Source organism: Branchiostoma floridae, chromosome 5, assembly GCF_000003815.2.
Source record: "Branchiostoma floridae strain S238N-H82 chromosome 5, Bfl_VNyyK, whole genome shotgun sequence".
Taxonomy (NCBI): domain Eukaryota; kingdom Metazoa; phylum Chordata; class Leptocardii; order Amphioxiformes; family Branchiostomatidae; genus Branchiostoma; species Branchiostoma floridae.
Genome location: NC_049983.1, coordinates 22123853 through 22139692, shown reverse-complemented (window position 1 = coordinate 22139692; position 15840 = coordinate 22123853). Strand labels below are relative to the sequence as shown.

The window sequence follows — 15840 nt, the reverse complement described above, 5'->3', positions numbered from 1 at the left end:
CATGTTGTACACATGGGCAAAGGGAGCTGCAGTCTCTATGCAGCCTGCTACACTTACCGTGGATTCACAGCATGGAAGTCCAAACCTAAGCCACGTGAGTTAAGAGAATTCATGTTTGCGGTCAGCTCTGTGGAAAAGATCAGGAAGGTTGAGCGTGGCTCTGCCATTTCACGTCTTCTACCAGCACTGTTCCAACAGCACTGGCCTTCTAGTCACGGCTTGTCGCACTCTACCCTTGCCTTCCCCTGCCTCCAATATCCCCCCCCCCACCGCACTACCCCTGAACTTTCCCTCGCCATCCCAGCCTATTCCTGCTGGCTTCGCTTAACTGCGCAAGTTTGAGGATGCCACAAAATTGCCTGGCATCCATGAATGATGCTAACACCAGCCATAACTATCTGCACCTGTCAGCAGTGGGGTGCTGTATTCCTCAAGAACCGGTAACATGTGACAGGAATGCTACAAATCAATGTAGCGACAGCACTATTAATGCTACAGCAGCAATGCTACATTTACCAGCAGCAGCTTCTTTCAGAAACACTGACATAACACTGTATTACACTATTAAAGATACAAGAAGGTTGCAACCACTTGTAGAGCTTATAGATGCTCTGCATCCAATTGTTGTTTTTTGATAAGGTTACTGGAATAGCTCTAAAGTGCCAAGCTTTAATGACATTCTGGCTTTTTAAATTGTCTTTGTTGAGAGCCAGTCTAAAGTCTGAAAGAGAGCCATGCATTGTGTTAAGGTAAGTATGCAAGGGATTCGTCTGTTTAGTCCTTTTGGGGTTTGTAGCGGCTTGCTAACCGTCTCCGTTACAGGTATGTTCTGGAACACCTGTCCCGTATTGCACGTGTCCTGAAGCAGCCGGGCGGAAACGCCATGTTGGTTGGTGTCGGCGGCAGCGGCCGTCAGTCGCTGACCAGACTGGCCACCAGTATGTCCGGTATGGGCCTTTTCCAGCCGGAAATCAGCAAGAGCTACGGACACAATGAGTGGAGGGAGGACCTTAAGGTACAATCGATGACAAGATTCTTGAATAAAGACTTGTTTTGAACAACCACAGCTCTATTACACTGACATTTCGGTGACCGTCTATCACCTTCTTCAGGGCAATTCTGACTGGTTTAGGTTGCACCGCAGCACAGGTGTTGTTGCTTACAGATGCAGTCTGCATCTGTAACATTGTTCAGCTGCATCGTAAGCAGCTGAGCAATGTTCTTTCTACACAACCAAGTGACTTTTATTCAAAAGACATCCATGGTTTTGGTGACCGTCTGTCCCATTCCTTGAAGCAATTCTGACTAGTTTGCATTGTACTGCAGTTAGGTGCTGCCATCCAAGGATGCAGTCCAAAATGTAAAGTATCTAGTACAGTAGAAGCCAGTTAACTGCACAACGGATAACTGCACACTTCTGTTAATTGCACGGAATAACAAAGTCCTGTAGTGATGTGGTCCACCTGAATCACCTGAAACAATTCGCTTTGTTGCTCCATCTGGATAATTGCACAAAATGTGCTGACAAATGGGGAGTGCAATTAAACGGCTTCTACTGTATATAAATAATTCCATGTTTACCAGTATGGACCCTAATGTCCAATGGTACAAATAAAATAAAATTTTATGTCTTGCACAACATGACTGTGGAGTATCTAGCAGGCTTTTAGCTAGGATTTTATAATAAGGAGTCCAAACTTATTGGTGAGTCGCAGTGATTATGGTAGGGGGGATCTGGGGGCATCCACCTTCCATGGTGCAGAGTTTTTGATGATTTTAAGTTTTAAAAAGTGCATTCTTAGGTATCCCAAGAGGCAAAAATACTGTTCCAGAGGTCACAGTAGAAGACTGTTACCACAGATGACCTGGTAGCATCTCTGGTCAATCAGAATTTCATGCTTGTCAGATGATTTTCTCCCCAGTGTCAGGGCGTCCAGGGGCATCAACTTTCTTGTTATTCTAAGAAAAGTGCGTCCAGATGACGCTTTGACGCATGCCTGGCTAAAAGCCTGGTATCTAGCACCCTTTTCACTAACTGTATTGTCCTTGTCTCTGTCAGCAGAGCTAGCCCTTTGTAGCCACAAGCTAGTTGGGCAGCCCTGGCTGTGCGTTCTGAACAGCCAAACCAATAGATAAATGAATACGTGACTGTAAAGGCAGACCCAAAGAATGAGGCCAAATTTACGTCCAACACTCAATAATTTTTCCCACTTTGGCCATGTTTACCAGTATGGTCCCAAAGGTATGAATAAGGTACGTACTGCACAATATTACTGAATGAGTCCAAATGTGCTATCTATCACTCAATAACTTTCCCCACTTTGTCCTGACCAGTCGTTGTTGAGGAGTGCCGGTGCCCAGGGCAAGAAGACGGTCTTCCTTCTAACAGACACTCAGATCAAGGAGGAGTCCTTCCTTGAAGACGTGGACAGCCTTCTGAACACTGGCGAGGTCCCCAACATCTTTGCTGTGGATGAGAAACAAGAAATCATGGAGGTAAGACTCTGGATGATGAAATTACCATTTAGAGAGAATGTTTCTCTCCTTATACTATATATGCCTCACACATGTAGGACAATCTGTAGCTTTGTTTCAAGGAGTGACTGAGTCAGAGTTAAGATTTTCTTCCAGACTTCTGTTTGCCATCTTCTGAACACCTTGCCAAATTGTTTGCTCTAATTTCTAAATGTCTATTTTCTCTTGCAGAGAATGAAGAAAACATATTGGTGCAACCTTACAGGGAATTGTAAATGCGAACACTGAAAATGCAGGCAAAATTTATAGGGAGAGTACATGCGGATAAACTGACCAGTCACAAAATATAATACAAAAATTGAAATCTAATTAAATCTAAATTGAATTGGGTTTTGAATTGGATTCAGCTTCTGTTAAAATTCAAATGTTTCAGATATCATCCACTATATACCGCCATCAGTTTATGAGAATTATGTTATGTTCTGCCTGGAAGCTCAACAGACAGGTGGTTTTTAATTACAAATTGTACACTCAAATTTCACGCAATTTGAAATCACGACTTGTTGACTCGATATCCCTAAACACCCCATGGATATACTGTAAATGCATTTGAGTTCGCGGGGATTTAATTTCGCGGAAGCGGGGAAAAAGGACTTTTCGCGGTGGTTTTAATTTCGTGGTAGCACCATGCGCTGTAGTATCTTAATGCCTGGAAAAATTTTTGCGGTGGTTTTAAATTCGCGGTGAAATGGCCAACGCGAAAACCGCGAACATAAATCCACCGCTAACATTTCTGCATTTACAGTAGGTTACTCTGCAGACATGGTTACTCTGCAGGTGAACTAGCATCACTGTTATCATTCATTGTTTCCTTCCTTTACCCCCAGACTGTGCGCCCAGTCATGGCCCAGCAGGCTACAGACAAGGACGCAGACTTATATTAGTTAGAATGAAGAAAATATATTTGTGCAACATTACAGAGAAGTGTAATGTTGTACAAATGCTAACACTGAAAAAGCAGGCAAATACTATACAGGGAGAGCACATGTGGATAAACTGCACCAGTATCATTGAACACCCTGCTTTTAAATACAACCAATATAGGTTACTCGGCAGTCAAGGTGGACTTTTAATTGTGTTACCAATATTATGTTATTCATTGTTTTCTTCTTTTTCCCCCAGACCGTGCGCCCAGTCATGGCCCAGCAGGCTACAGACAAGGACGCAGACTTCAGCCCACTGGCACTGTTCAGTTTCTTCGTGAGCCGCTGCCGAGAGAACCTCCACGTGGTGATCGCCTTCAGCCCCATTGGCTCGGCCTTCAGGAACCGGCTCCGCATGTTCCCCTCGCTCATCAACTGCTGCACCATCGACTGGTTCCAGGTCAGTGAGGAAAAATATCTTGTGTGTGTTTTTTCGAAAAAACTGCAGGGGATACTTTTCCCCTTTCTTGGAGAATTTTAAGTTTAAGTGGGGCATTCTTGAAGGACAAATTACCATCATATGTTGAAGACTGTAGCCCCATCGGCTCTGCCTTCAAAAACCGGCTGCGCATGTTCCCCTCGCTCATCAACTGCTGCACCACTGACTTGTTCCAGGTTAGCAAGGATACATATCAGGGCTTTTCTAGAAAAAAATGCAGGGGGATACTCTTCCTCTTTCTTGGAGAATTTTAAGTTAAAGTGGGGCAATCTAAGGCTTCTTGAAGGACCAGATGGGTCACTGTTGAAGACTGTAGCCCCATTGGCTCTGCCTTCAGGAACCGGCTCTGCATGTTCCCCTCGCTCATCAACTGCTGCACCATCGACTGGTTCCAGGTCAGCATGATTCATATTCATTAGCTATGATGGAACACATCGCCAAGGAAAATCACTAGATAGACTGGAACATTGTTAAAGTATTGGATCATGATTCTGACTGGTTTGTAAGAGGTAGACCTTAAACGTAGTACCTTAAATAGGGACAGGGAAAATTACTATCTCAAGCCTGTATGTACATGTAACTGTCTCTTGTTATGTGACAGTCAACATCATTAGCCATGTTACAAAAGTCTCCAAAATCTGACTTGATTGCTTTTAAGACGTGACAGAGTGAGTCTCAAAAGATCCTCAAATGTAGAGAAAAGTATCATATGGTCCTTCTCCCTGCTGGAGAAGCTTTTTGGTACCAAAATTGTTGAGGGTTGAGGTTTAACCATAAAAAGTCAAAATTAAAAGATGATTTTCCAATGGAGAAATTGCTAGAATCTAATGTTTTCTGTATGCATACTTATAGCCATGGCCAGAAGACGCCCTGCAGCGAGTGGCTGTGAAGTTTCTGGAGGCTGTGGAGTTGACTGACCTGGAGAGGGAGGAGACGGTCAACCTCTGTAAATACTTCCACACCTCCGCCAGGGAGCTGTCCGAAAAGTCAGTCTGTTTGTTTTGTTTCTTGGGAATCATAATGAATGAAATTCTGTGTCTGTCAGTCACTCACTGACCATCTTGGAGTCTTTTGCTAAATAAATGAACATACAACATGTAGATGCAAAAAAGAGCATAGTGATATTTACACATGTGAAACCTGAAAGTGTAACATCATCATGAAGAAGAAAATTTCCTTTGGCTATAGTCTCAAAGCTGTCTCTGCAACATTACTTTTGCAATATGATCACTTGAGTTTTTGGGCATGCAAACTTTGTGCTTTAGCCACGTCAATTCAACCATACTAGTCTGCTGCAATTAGAACACATCTCTTTGAGACACCTGTCCTAGAGAGCACTGGCATTGCTTACATTTGGGTATATTTGATCAGAACCCTTTGAAAATTGTCATTGTCCCTGATGCTTTTCATTTGTGTACATTGATATAGGGCAGGGCTCTAGCCAGCGTCCGTTTTTCCGCCAATTGACGGAAATTTGCTGCGTGTGACGGAAAAATTTTAAAATCAATCCGTCAACCTTGACGGACAAGAATCTGATGAAAGCTCTTTGGTGGAAGCTACAGGCTGCTTGGGGACGCCGTCCACGGCCGTAAAAGCCACACACTGTTTGTTTTGCTATTGTTATGATTCTTGACAATGTGTGTCGGTGCCCTTTTGCATACGATAATCTCATTAAAACCCGTTTTTCAAGGTCTCAGTTCAGTCTCTCTAACTCCTGGAATAGTGTGCTTGCGACAATGGAAATTGGCTGACGGAAAAAAATTTCAGGCTGGCTAGAGCCCTGATATAGGGAGAGCATTATAATAAACATTGATGCCCTTTGCAACTCAGGTTCCTTCATGACCTTGGACGCCACATGTACGTGACCCCCACCTCCTACCTGGAGCTGATCAACGCCTTCAAGACGCTGCTGGGGAGGAAGAGAAACACTGTCTTGAAAGCCAAGAACAGATACGAGGTTGGCCTGGAGAAGCTGGCCTTTGCAGCATCACAGGTATGGCACGTTTAACTACTGTAACTGCATTTAAAAGTTTGCAGGGATTTGATTTTGCAAGTCAAAGTCAAAGTTCCTTCCCGCGCCTGATGGCGCATAGGGCGGCGCTCATCTCTTTTTCAGTAGCCCTGGGCCACACAACCTTGTGCAATCACTACAGCAGGGGGCTAGTCCACTGGTAGTGGCGTGTTTTCAACCTCCATACTCTTTCCCGAATGCTGAGTGCTAGAGAAAGCAGCATGTACCATTTTTAAAGTCTTTTGTATGACTGGTATCTAGTTTTGCAGTAGCAGGAAAATGGAGCGTTTGCAGTTGCTTTAAGTTCGCGGTAGCGCCATTGGCTACAGTCTCATACTATAATGGAAAAATGTTTGCAGTGGTTTAAGTTTGCGGTGAAGTTCGTTCGTTCGTTCGTTCGTCCCATAGCCTTTTAATCAGCCGTAGGCTGATTAATTAGCCGTAGGGGCAGCACAACATGTTGTGCTGCATCAATAGGCATTTTAGTCCCCTGGCGGCGCCTATCTCCTCTCCGGGGCCTGTGGGAAAAGTCGTGTAAAGTGCCTTTCCCAAGGGCACAAGATCGGTGGCACGGCAGGCGGATTCGAACCCGCCACTTCTCGGTGCAGATCCGGACATGCTACCACTGCGCCACGCAGTCCCACAATAATACAGTGAAGTGATCACCGCAAAAACCGTAAACATGAAACCCCCGCAAACATTTCTGCAGTTACAGTATGGTTTGGCTGAGAGAGATTACTACCACTACTTTCCAACACAATAAAAGGTTAACTAAAAGATCTTTCTTCTCTTTCTACCATCTTCCTTGTGAATACTGACGCTCTGATTTCTGAAAAATAACATTATAGGAGACACATGACTCCAGTATTGGGCCTTTGTCATTGTCCTGTTTGGGCAATTTTATTGAGTCTTGTTATCAAACTTTTATTGCATTATATATATATATATATATATATATATATATATATATATATATATATATATATATATAATGCAATAAAATTTTGCAAGTGTGCAAGTCAATTTTAAACCTTAAAGCATATATATATATATATATATATATATATACAGTCACCAGTAACATTCTTGACATTCCTAGCAACTTGCAGCATTGCATGTTTGTACAACAATTAGAAGTTGTCGATCATCAACCAGTGCAATGGCCGAGTGGGTAGAGTGTTCGCCTTGCATTTGGTAGGTCGTGAGTTCGATCCCCGGCCGAGTCATACCAAAGACTCTAAAAATGGTACATTCTGCTTTCTCTGCTTAGCACTCAGCACTAATGAGGAAGAATATGGAAGTTAAACACACATCACTACCAGCGGACCAGCCCCCTGCTGTAGTGACTTGCACGAATGTGTGGCCCAAGGGCTTCAAAGTGGAGATGGGCGCCACCCTACGCGTCTGTAGATGCATGGGCAAACTTTAACTTTAACTTTTTTAAAGATCATCAAGAAGTACACACAATTCTAATACTTTTTCCCCATCTTTTGTTTTCCAGGTTGCAGAGATGCAGAAGGAACTGGAAGACCTGCAGCCTCAACTCATTACAGCTTCAGCCGAGAATGAGAAAATGATGGTGGTACGTACTATGGCACATTTTTCAGAAAACTCTTTTGCCAGACTACAATGTTCATTGTAATAGATGTAAGCATTGAAACAATAGAAATGTACCAAGGTTGGGCGACGATATTGCTGGTAGAAACGTAATATCAATGTAGGACATCTCATGAAACATTGATAAAAGATGATGTTAATCAAATCAGCATTTAGAGCATCATCCTCAGTCTATAGATGATAAAATTGTACCCTAAATAATAGTTTAAAGAAGAGTAAACAGCAATTTCCAATGCTCAGCCTGATCAGCACACACCTATGTCACCCAACAGGTGATTGAGTCCGAGACAACGGAGGTGGAGGCCAAGAGCAAAGTGGTGAAAGCTGACGAGGCCGCAGCCAATGAGAAGGCAGCTGAGGCCCAGGCACTGAAGGATGAGTGTGAGTCTGACCTGGCAGAGGCCATTCCTGCACTGGAGGCTGCCCTGGCTGCACTGGACACTCTCAAGGTTTGTTCTCATTTGTTGAACTAAAGCACAGTCAAAACTGACAAATGAAAGAAGACCACTCATGGGACCAATAAGATCTATGTGGATTTTAATGCTTGTGTTAATTGGAAAAACTATATAAGATACCACCAAAAGCTGTTTGTCCTTATGTAGAGGTGTATATCAAAGACCATGTGGTCTTTATGTAGAGGTGGGGACTTGTCAAGTTTGAATCTATATCAATGGCCAGGTGGTCCTTATGTAGATGTGGCCACTAGGAAGTATAGGTTTGACTGTATATTAATGGCCAATTGGTCCTTATGTAGAGGCGTATATCAAAGGCCATGTGGTCCTTACGCAGAGGTGGTCACGTAGGATACAAATTTGTTACTCATTGTTTCACCTGTGGCTCTAATATCTAACAGGTGAGCTCTAATACGAATGTACATGTATATACTTCTTTCTAAACACAGCCTGCAGATATCACCATTGTGAAGTCCATGAAGAACCCCCCGTCCGGAGTGAAGCTTGTGATGGCGGCCGTCTGTGTCATGATGGACATCAAAGCGGAAAAGATCAATGACCCGGCCGGCACGGGACAGAAGATACTGGACTTCTGGGGACCCAGCAAGAAGCTGCTGGGAGACATGAACTTCCTGCAGAAACTGAAGGAATACGACAAGGATAACATTGCGGTAAGGCTGAGTGTATTTACGCCATCAAAAACATGACCTGGGCTAAGACAAAAATGTTCAAAACATGTCAAAAGACATGGTGAAGAAAGCTAATACTATGTTTTTTTATCTCACACTTTCCTTGGCTGTTGTGCAGTGAAAGAACATGCAACAACAGAAATTTCTAAACAGTGTAGCTCTTAATGTGCTTTTGTTTGTCTGTCAGTTATACAGGAGGGAATTTTGAATGATTCTTTGGCAGGATTTGTCTTCATCTGTATCTACATAGCCGGTATAACCGCCATTTAGCGTAACACACCAGCTTCGCAGGCACGGGGCGCGGCAGCAGTCGGTTATATTACACCAAACGACTCTTTACCCCTAACTTTTGCACATCTATCTGCAAGCGTTCTTTAAAACTACCCAGAGAAGATGCCCCTACTGTACTTGGTGATAACAAATTCCACTCTACGATAGTTCTGGGAAAGTACGAATTTTGGAACACATCAATCCTAGGTTGGTAACTCTGGTATTTGAAGGCATGACTGTTTCTTGTTCTTTTTTGAGCTGGTATTAGATACTTATCAGTTGGTACGTCCACGTACATGTAGACTATGTTGATGAAGATTAGACATCCAGGTGATAAAATACGCCGTATAGCAACTACTCGGTCTACTTAAACTACCAGTGGCTCCAGAAATAACTGGATGCTACCTGAAATGTCTGACCATTTCCAAATTACATCCAGTTGCTTGATGAGTAACTGCTATTTTTTACTAGTCGTAGACTCTCTAAAACTTGTGGTAAGCGAGGCTGTGAATTGCAGTTTATAACTGTCTGGTATTCAGCACCAAGGACAACGTTTATTGAAAGAAGAGGCTTTTTCTTCTGCTCAACCAAACGTTTTCTTAACTGACAATGTTTTGGCAGTTTTATGTTTTCCTCATTGTTTAGACAATAACTACACAATAGGCTACAATATTTGTTTTACCTTGGACCTAAAATAGGATGAATGTAGACTGAAATTGGACTTACTTGTGCAAGAGTGGGAGTTAGTCCACCCCATTTAGCCATGTTTGAGAACTGTTGGTGCTAGTTTTGGTGAACTATTATTCAGTATAAGCCCTTTACATAAATTTAGGCAGTAAGTCCATCTTCAGTCCTCCCTGAGTAAGTCCATTTTCAGACCATTGGACTTACTGTGGGTGAAACTATGGTCCACGGTAAGTCATTCATAAGTCCTAGGTTTGCAAGAGATTGCTACAAAAATATCTACATGTTTCTCCTGACTTTGACCCCCACAGGTGCACATCATGAAGAAGATCCGTGCAGAGTACATGACCGATCCGGAGTTCGTGCCTGCCAAAGTAGCCAAGGCCTCCTCGGCCGCTGAGGGGCTGTGTAAGTGGATATCGGCCCTTGATATCTACGACAGGACGGCCAAGGTGGTCGGGCCAAAGAAGGAGAAGCTGGCCATCGCTAACAAGGACTTATCGGAGACCATGGCTGTCTTAAATGCCAAGAGAAAGGAACTTAAGGTAAGACTTTAAATGCGACTTCACAGTGCAGAATATTTCTTTTTACAGTGCATTGCTATTTTTCATGCCCGATGCAATATATTAGTGTAAAATGATTTTCAACGAACATTTAAACATATTTGTACATGCCATTTTTCACCGCTTTGAATAACCAGTAGAGAGCATCGCAACCAAATGAAAGACTCAACTTGCAGCAGTTGTCACCCTGATTTTTTGTCTTATTCTGTATCGTTCCATGTTGTGCCCTTTCATAAGTAGTCTGTTTCTAATCAGTATTTGGTCCCAAGAACAACTAAGTCATTTGCGGACATGGTGAAGAAATCAAATAACAGTATATATTATCTGATCTCACACTTTCCTTTCCTGTAGGAAGTTGAGGACCGTCTAGCAAACCTGCAGAAGACGTTTGCAGACATGGTTAAGAAGAAGGAGCAGCTGGAATTCCAGGTGGACCTGTGCGCCAAGAAACTGGAGCGCGCCCAGAAACTCATCAGTGGACTGGGAGGGGAGAAGGACAGGTGGGTCTACAACTCTGTTTTTTTGGCAAATATGTTGAAATCGTTTAGTAATGGGGAGTTGGGAAGGCTGGAGCCGCAACATGCTGAATTAGACCATATAATTTGCTGAGTAGGTATGGCAAAAGTAAAGGTTGTCCCATAGCTTGTTTTTAGGCTGTAGGGGCTGTGGGTTGCTGTCCACTGTGTCTTGGGCATGATGGTTAGAAGGCAGATCCCATTCCTCTCCTCAAACTACCTTTTACCTCCCCAGTCAGAGTTCAGTACCAATTTTTACACTTGGGTAGATCCTGGAGTGAGAAAAGTTGCGTTAAGTGCCTTTCCCAAGGACACAACATTGGTGGCATCTCAGGGGACTCAACTTTGTAGGCCCGTTGTTTTGTTTGAGAGAGATACAGTTCTAATCTTTAGAACTTGACAAGCCGTTATTCTTATTTTCAACAACATTCACTGAAGAAAATATCTCCATGACATTGAAGTCAATGCAATCTTTTTATTTCCCGAGCAAAGTCTGTCCCTCAATATAATCATCATCATCAGTCCCATAGCTTTGATGATATGTCACAATCGCTACATAAAAAACTAGATAAAACCTTAATTATTTTCACCTTGTCCCCCAGATGGACTGCTGCAGCCGCCACCCTGCAGGAGGAGTATGACAACCTGACAGGTGACGTGCTCATCTCCTCAGGTGTCATCGCCTACCTGGGTGCCTTCACCGCTGCATACAGGATACAGTGCACACAGGACTGGTCAAGGATGTGCCAGGTATGATAATTGAGGTGTCTTCAAAATATCTTGAGATCCATTTAAAGCATCTCATTCAAGATCTTTTCTTGAGCACAGATATTGAGATTGTTCCAAAGCATTAAATATTTTGAAGGCATCTAAAGATCTTATCAAAGCATATTGATCTTTTCATAGCATCTTGGGATCATTTTGCAGTATTATGAACTCTTTTCAAAGTATCTTGGAATTTTCTCCAATCATCTTGAAAATTCAGTAAGATCATTTCAAAGCATGTTGAGATCTTGCTCAAGCATCTGTCAGTGAATAGATCTTTTTAAAGCATCCTGAGATCATTTCAGACATCCTGAGATCTTTTCAAAGCATCTTGAAACAAATGTCTTTTTGATTTGCACTGAAGCAAACTACTCCCTCTCAAGACTTCTGTTGAGAGGGATTTGTGAGCTTGTTTGCTTTTGCAACAGGCAAATTCAGAGTGGTCAGATTTTTAGACCTGTTTTGGTGGGATGTATCAGGCCAATAATTGTATCTTCATTCTGTCTGCAGACTAAGAAGATCCCCTGTTCCAAGGAGTACTCCCTGATGAAGAGCCTGGGAGACCCCATCAAGATCCGCGCCTGGAACATCGCGGGGCTGCCCACCGACAGCTTCTCTGTCGACAACGGTGTCATTGTGGACAACTCCAGGAGATGGTGGGTAACGTTGGGTTGTTAGCCAGCATGGTAAATTGCACAAGACAGTAAAGAATAATGTAACAATCAATTATGATAACTTTCACTCATATCTATCTATTTATTCATTTATTGGTTTTTCTGTTCAGCATTTACAGCCAGGCTAGCCTGTATCTATTATAAAGGGCTAGCCCTGCAGACCGAGTCTTTTCTTTAGAAGACTGTTAAAATGTTTGTATAACAAAAAAAGGTTGTATACATAAGAAAGCCATGCATGCTCGATCTATAATTGGTGATTTATATGGTGAAATAAGATGTCTATTGGAATGTCAAACTCGAATGTCATGTACAATAATTGCAGAAAAACATGATCTATTTGAAAAAATTTATAAAAAAATCACCTTTCTGTGCAGGCCCCTGATGATTGATCCCCAGGGCCAGGCCAACAAGTGGGTGAAGAACTCAGAGAAGGACCACAAACTGTCCGTGATCAAGCTGACGGACAATGACTACATGCGTACGCTGGAGAACGCCATCAATTTCGGCAACCCTGTGCTGCTAGAGAACGTTCAGGAGGAGCTCGACCCCTCACTGGAGCCTCTTCTCCTCAAGCAGACCTTCAAACAAGGTAATGTTCGTAATATTGTTCTTGCTATAAAGACTTTATACACCATTTCTGTGCTCAAAGTGACTGATCAAAAGCTTGTTGGTAAGTACTTGACCTTGTAAATGGAAATAAGGTATAAAATCTTATTCTTCATCTATTGTTGTAGAGAGATCCTATGGTTTAGAGACAGTGCATTCATGAACATTCTGAATGAATATGGCATGACTTTTATCATATAATGATAGTGTTGTAGCTAACTACTTTATGAACTGGTTCTTCCATTTCCAGATAAATATACAGCTAGCTTGACAGGACTGGGTGAGAAATGACAAAACGGTTTCATTACATGTCTAACTCCACAGATTTTAGATGTGTAGCAGCTACATACAGCACACTGCATACAAGGCACTGTTAGTATGGACATTAAAGCAACATCACATGTTTAGCACAAATTCAAAGTTTTACTTTTCTTTTCAGTTCAATGGCAAGAAGAAACAAAAGTTTTGGTTATAAACTTTTGGTCAACTGTAAGAACACTGAATTGATATAGAAGAAGTACAACAGTTAAAAGTATTACAATATTCCCACTGTAAGCTATACTGAACACAAGGTGACACAGCATCAACAGAGGTGGTAAAATATTCACAAGATGGACATGACTAGCCTGGTATTATACAATGTAATGTAGCTGCCAAATGTTTCTTCTGTCCCCTGCAAATAGCAAAAGGGGCAGTAGAGACTTAGCAGGTACAGTAGCGATGATTACCAGGCTAGCACATGTCCATATGCAACAAATTAAAACATTTATCATTTAGTATAAATCTCTTGTGACATAGATATTGTACATGCACTAAGGTGTGTATAATATTATGTATTTAGCAACTAATGTCACCAATGCTCACTTTCTTGCAGATTGTAATCCACACTGTTTGGAGGACTGATTTTACAACTAGCAAAGAAAGGAAATGGGTGCTGTAAAAAATTAATGTTGAACACTGTGGACGAAGCTGAAATTGCACCAGCTATGTAGCATGCATTCTTCTATACACTGAACCAAGCCTATGGAGAATTGGTACCAAGGCTAGCTGCGGTTTCCACCCTTGTGGGCGTGGCCTCTAACCAGCTTTCAGCCAATCAGAGAATTGCCTAGATGTTTTCTTTGTGTAAGGCCATTTCTCTGATTAGCTACATGTAGCAGCTGGTTAGAGGCCACACATACAAAGGTGGATACCTCAGCTAGTCTGGGTACCACCATCCTCCTCCTCCGTAGTAACCGCTGGCTTAATCTCTTTGCACGCTAACCACTGCAAGCAAAAAGATTGAGCCAGCTATTACTACTATGGATGATGCCCAGGCTAAACCTCAGCACAGTTGCAGGTTACAATTGGTGTTAAACAGACACTGACAAAATCCTCTCTCTACTTCCCCCAGGTGGTGTTGACTGTATCCGTCTGGGTGAGAACGTGATCGAGTACTCCGCTGACTTCCGCTTCTACATCACCACCAAGCTGCGCAACCCGCACTACCTGCCGGAACTGCAGGTCAAGGTGGCGCTGCTGAACTTCATGATCACCCCCGAGGGCCTGGAGGACCAGCTGCTGGGTATCGTGGTGGCCAAGGAGAGGTGGGAAACTTTACAAAAAATAGGAATCTGAAAATTAAACTGGTACTTACAACAAAGAATGGTTGTGATGAGAAGCTTTCTTTAGGCATCCACCATCGCATGGTTTCTTCAGCTCTGAAGGGTCACCTGACCTGAGAGTTACTCAGGCTGAACAAGTGTGTTGTAGATAGTGGCCCTGGTCACAGTTCAGTGTGGGAGAACACCTATTTGTCTGCCCCTTTCATGTTACCTCCCTTTGTTTTATTTATTCATCTTAAAGAACCGACTGGGTGGTCTTTGCAGTCAGGCACAGATTGATTTCCAAAGCAGTGTACAGAACAAATGAATAACAATATTGCAATGTAAAGTTAAGAAATACAAATAAATGACAATTAACTAATAATTGACCTACAATTAACGCTCCAGCAAGAATTTGCAATTAACTATAGATAAGTTTATACTGTAGAGATGGTAGATGCACATTCTAATCCATCCCCCTCCCCAGGCCTGATCTTGAAGAAGAGAAGAACGCCCTCATTCTCCAGTCTGCTGCCAACAAGAAGGCACTGAAGGAGATCGAGGACAAGATCCTCGAGACACTGTCCTCCTCTGAGGGGAACATCTTGGAAGACGAGTCGGCCATCCAGGTGCTGGACTCCTCCAAGGTTCTGTCCAACGAGATCTCCAAGAAACAACAGGTCAGTGGAGAAGACTCTATAAGTCACCTGATTGTACATTTTGTGTTTTTGTTTTGTTTTGTTTCTGGGTTGGTAACACTGAATCTTGTTTTCAGGACTGTTTTTTGTTCTGCTCTGGGCTGGCATAACATATCTCGCTACTTTGTGCAACTATTAGCACATATGGCATTTGAAGGTGTTCTTGATATGCTGAATCTGTTTTGTTCATTTGACATGCTTTGTTTCAGATGAAAAAAATTAAGGCAATTTTGTTATCTTGGCATTGCCATGTTTGAGGTCGAAATTGTTCAAATCAAATTATGCCATCAGGTAAGTATTGGTTTACTGAAAAGATGGAGCAAAATATAGGGCTGTAGAAAACCCTCAAGTTGTCTGAAGCTGTGATCTTCTAAAGAAGTCTTCTAAATATGCTGATGTTGTAGGTATGGCATACTGACCTCTTTGTACAATGTATTTTTAAGCTTCATCATTTGTATTTTTGAGATATTAGAAACAGGTCTCTGAATAACCAGTGATGTTTTTTCTGCTGCAGATTGCTGAGGAGACAGAGAAGAAGATTGACGAGAACCGCGCCGGGTACCGCCCCATCGCCACCCACTCCTCCATCCTGTTCTTCTCCATTGCAGACCTGCCCAACATCGACCCCATGTACCAGTACAGCCTCACCTGGTTCATCAACCTCTTCATCAACTCCATCGCTGACAGGTGGGACACACCTTTAAAGAACCCACCACACCTTTAGAAAAAGAAAAGGGCCATGCCCCGGCCAGTGTGTGATGGTGCAAAAACTTCTGTCTCGTGTTGATGATTTTGATAGGGGCACCTTTGTTGGTT

At 42.7% G+C, this 15840-nt stretch overlaps 1 protein-coding gene across 1 annotated transcript in view; it reads left to right on the top strand.

The window, feature by feature from the left end:
- LOC118416276 (dynein heavy chain 12, axonemal-like) overlaps nucleotides 1-15840 on the top strand; it is a 62035-nt gene that overhangs the window by 34509 nt on the left and 11686 nt on the right. Inside the window, exons 44-59 of the mRNA XM_035821364.1 lie at nucleotides 823-1015; nucleotides 2335-2496; nucleotides 3658-3858; nucleotides 4750-4883; nucleotides 5728-5890; nucleotides 7410-7490; nucleotides 7798-7974; nucleotides 8427-8648; nucleotides 9932-10165; nucleotides 10535-10683; nucleotides 11301-11448; nucleotides 11974-12119; nucleotides 12512-12726; nucleotides 14137-14329; nucleotides 14814-15006; nucleotides 15539-15711. Coding sequence (XP_035677257.1) covers nucleotides 823-1015; nucleotides 2335-2496; nucleotides 3658-3858; nucleotides 4750-4883; nucleotides 5728-5890; nucleotides 7410-7490; nucleotides 7798-7974; nucleotides 8427-8648; nucleotides 9932-10165; nucleotides 10535-10683; nucleotides 11301-11448; nucleotides 11974-12119; nucleotides 12512-12726; nucleotides 14137-14329; nucleotides 14814-15006; nucleotides 15539-15711 — 2784 coding nt within the window. The remainder of the gene's footprint in view (nucleotides 1-822; nucleotides 1016-2334; nucleotides 2497-3657; nucleotides 3859-4749; nucleotides 4884-5727; nucleotides 5891-7409; nucleotides 7491-7797; nucleotides 7975-8426; nucleotides 8649-9931; nucleotides 10166-10534; nucleotides 10684-11300; nucleotides 11449-11973; nucleotides 12120-12511; nucleotides 12727-14136; nucleotides 14330-14813; nucleotides 15007-15538; nucleotides 15712-15840) is intronic.